The 3,701-nt window shown below is 46.0% G+C and overlaps 1 protein-coding gene across 1 annotated transcript; it reads left to right on the top strand.

Annotated features, from left to right (window-relative positions):
* Positions 1–6: 6 nt before the first annotated feature.
* LOC135554788 (galectin-3-binding protein A-like) lies at positions 7–3,155 on the top strand (the record flags this gene model as incomplete). The annotated part of the gene is made up of 4 exons (XM_064987216.1): positions 7–106; positions 522–653; positions 1,090–1,378; positions 1,810–3,155. Coding segments are annotated over 4 exons (1,602 nt in total), but the record flags the coding sequence as incomplete, so codon positions are not given.
* Between the last annotated feature and the right edge of the window lie 546 nt (positions 3,156–3,701).

Below are 3,701 nucleotides of genomic sequence, written 5' to 3'. Positions count from 1 at the left end.
CTGGTCTGCACATGCTCTGAGGACACAGCCAGGGATGCCGTCTGGACCGGCGGCCTTGCGAGGGTTCACACGTTTAAATGTTTTACTCACATCGGCCACGGAGAAGGTGAGCCCACAGTCCTTCATGTTCTGTCAGCACAAGAATTTGAAACCTTTTGCTACAGTTTGTCTGATGAATATGACTCATTACATGACTTTGCCACCAGGACGCAGTGGAAAAAAACAAATATTAGTAGCATTGTCAATAAATCTGAATCCCAAATCAAACCTCAGCAACCCCCTAGCCCCTAGCGACTTTTGTAAAAGTATGAGAGGATTGAATAAGCGTTAGCAATATGACGACAAGGAATTTGGGATTCTTGGAAGGAGCAAGTTCAAATAGGTAGTGATTTGTGTGAATGGCAGGCAGCACCAGCAGAAAGAGTCAACAAACTTACTTTAATACACCACAATATAATATTTTTCTTATTTCTGCACATGATTTTGCTTGCTCCTTGTTTATCCTCTGTTTTGTATCCAAGGGTCGGGTTCAATCTGGTTGGATGATATGGACTGCAAGGGAACCGAGAAGTCCCTGTCCAGCTGTTCTTTCAAGGGGTGGGCGTTGACCGACTGTTCCCACAAGGAGGACGCAGGGGTCGTTTGTGAGAGAGGTACACTACTACACTGTGGGTGAATCTCAATAGTGTTTCCCCTGATTCCTTGGCTCCTCTCGTCTCCTTCTGAAAAGTCTCCACGCCTCCGTCGGAAAACATCAGAGAGAAGTGAGGAGAGCATTGGTGGATAAGATCTAATGCTCTCCCTGATTCCCTCTGATGTTTTTAGGTGATTTGAGAGGATTCAAGGAATTTAATAAAATACATTTCAGATTCACTCTGTGTGTCTGCAGCCCCTGTCTGACCAAAAGTTATGGAAGAAACAGACATTTTAACCCATAACAACTACACAAGGTTATTTTCCTGGTTAAATAAAGGGATGAATGAATACATGTTATTAAACTTCACCGAAACTAAAATGCACACTATCAGCCCTACATATTCCTACTCATCATGTACAGTCCTAATCATGTGTATTCCTCATACTGTACAGGCACAGATTTGACCAGTGACACAGTACATTTCCTGGACCACAGTCTGGGCCTGTCAGATGACCTGGGCGAGCTGTTTGACCGTGGGGATGCCTGTGACTTCCTCATCACAATCCAGAGCCCCTCAGGAAACAGAGATGGGGAGGGGAAGTTGGAAGTGGAGGAGAGGAACATCTGCACCCACAAACTGATCCTCTCTCTCTACCCACACTTCAACATCACCAACGGGTCCAGTAACCTCTCCCTGGAGATGAGTCAAGCCTGCAGCCCCTGTGTCACCAGCTTCATCAGGTACTAGTCTATGACCCTTAACAGGTGCTATTTAGATACACTTTGACCCTTAACAGGTGCTATTTAGATACACTTTGACCCTTAACAGGCGCTATTTAGATACACTTTGACCCTTAACAGGTGCTATTTAGATACACTTTGACCCTTAACAGGTGCTATTTAGATACACTTTGACCCTTAACAGGTGCTATTTAAATACACTTTACACAAGAATCCAAACGTGTCAGATGATTTTAGACCTCAAAAGTAGTCTGTCGAGATGAATCCACGTCTCCTTGCATCCATTGTGTAGATCCAGGGTGCCTTACTTAAAGCACAGTTTTCCTCTAGGCCCAACACCACTTGCTGAAGTTCCTTTTAAGCTATGGTATCTCCTAAAAATGTTTGAATGCAAGTTAATTTATTTAAATGTCCTTGCTCTGGTTCTCTAGGTACCTTTACACCCGCAGCATCGACGTGACTGTTTCCTCTGCCCAGTGCCTCCACAAGCTGGCCTCAAAGTTTGGGGTGAAACGGCTGATGCAGGACACCGGCAGGCTCTTCACCGTACTCCTCCCTGAGGACCCCTCCTTCTACACCCAGGTCTCCCTGTACCAGTACTCCGTCCAGACTGGGGACCTGCTGCTTCAGGAGAACTGCCTCCAGTACCTGGCCTGGAACTGCGAGGCTCTGATCAATTCCCCGGCCTGGAGCGACCTCTCCACAGACCTCCTGATGGCCCTGTTGGCGCGGTCTGACCTCGTGGTACCGGACGAGGGGTTCCTCCTGCAAGCTCTGGAGAGATGGATCATAGAGAAGGGTGACTTGACCGGCACTGAGAGCCAGGCGGCCCTGTTAGGCCACATCCGTTTCCCGATGATCCCTGCTGAGAAGCTCTACGATCTGCAGTTCACCTCAGAGCTCTACAGGAGCCACGAGAAGCTCTATCGTGTCAGCATGCTCAGAGGCTTCCAGTTCAACGCCTTGTCGTTTGACACTCTGAGGAAGCACAAAAGCAGTGAGAGTGAAGAAGAGCATGATTACCATCCCAGGATCTACACTGCTGAGCCATGGAGCGTCACCATCAACTCAACCAACAAAGAGCCACCACGCCAAGCTATGCGATATGATTACAACAGGCGCTACAATAACTACCAACCTTATTACCCCACGCCAGAATATGGCAAGTCATTCACAACACCAAACCACAATAGTGTGATTTACCAGACCAAGGAAACCAACCCCATCAGTTGGTCAGCAAGAGTCTTTAAGAACCAACGAGAATGTTCCAGGTGTATTTCCTTCCCCACTGCCAGTCTCTCTCTCCAAAGCAGCCTCAGTCAAAACCAGACCAACAGTGTTCACTTCAGCAACCGACTGCTCCTAACATGTGAGGGAAGGTATGTCTTTCACGTCCAGGACTTCAAGAACGACATGGCCCAGATCCCTACTAACAGCAGTCTGGCCCTGTCCTACCCCTGTCCTGAAGGCCAGTATGACTTTCGCTTTGTGGTGAGACCAGAATACATCTGATAGCACTGCCTGGCACAGATGCAACAATGCTCCTAACACGCATCCACAAATCTAATAATGATGTCCAATTGCAAATCAATTGCTAATGTTTTTATTCAAGAGTTTGAAATTATGGTAATGTGGTTTTAGAAATATGTGACTGATTTGATCATTACCCTTTGTTGATTTGCTGAAAGCATATTAACATGTAGCACTGCTCTTACTTAAGTATTAATCAAAAACTATAACATCTCTGCTTGCACTTGAATAAAGGCATTTGAACATGCAGGGATGTGGATTATGTTTTTTCCCCCAAATGGCGGCTAGTTCTTCCCATAGAAATAGCTAGAGGTCTCGAGTGCCCAAAAGCCTGTTTTGCCATGGCTAACGCCATTGAAGACTGTCACCATTTTGAAGTTGTCTACTGGGTGGGTGGGACTTCATATGGGTTAAGGAAGGATCACATAATTCCAATCGGGTCATCAGGAGGGATCATCCAATGAATTATAGTTCTGAGCAAAAATGTCCATAACTGCAGGCGGTAGTAAATCTCCAACCTTGCCTTTATACCTGTTCAAACCACACACTGCATGTGGCAGGATGCACCCTTTCAGTTTGTTTGCCAAATAGTAATAGTAGAAGAAAACTGACTACTTCAAAATGGAGATGGCCTCAATGCTGTCCGTGCTCTCACAGACGCCATAATAGGACAGATTCAAAGATCTGATGTCTATCTAGTTCTACTGTGCTTCTCTGTATAGTACTTACCCTCCTCTAAAAGCCCTCATGAACCATGTCTATCTAGGTCTAGTGTGTTTCTCTGTACAGTACT

This window comes from Oncorhynchus masou, chromosome 14, assembly GCF_036934945.1.
Source record: "Oncorhynchus masou masou isolate Uvic2021 chromosome 14, UVic_Omas_1.1, whole genome shotgun sequence".
Lineage (NCBI taxonomy): Eukaryota > Metazoa > Chordata > Actinopteri > Salmoniformes > Salmonidae > Oncorhynchus > Oncorhynchus masou.
The sequence above is the reverse complement of the archived record's forward strand: the minus strand, read 5'-3'. Positions and strand labels throughout refer to the sequence as shown.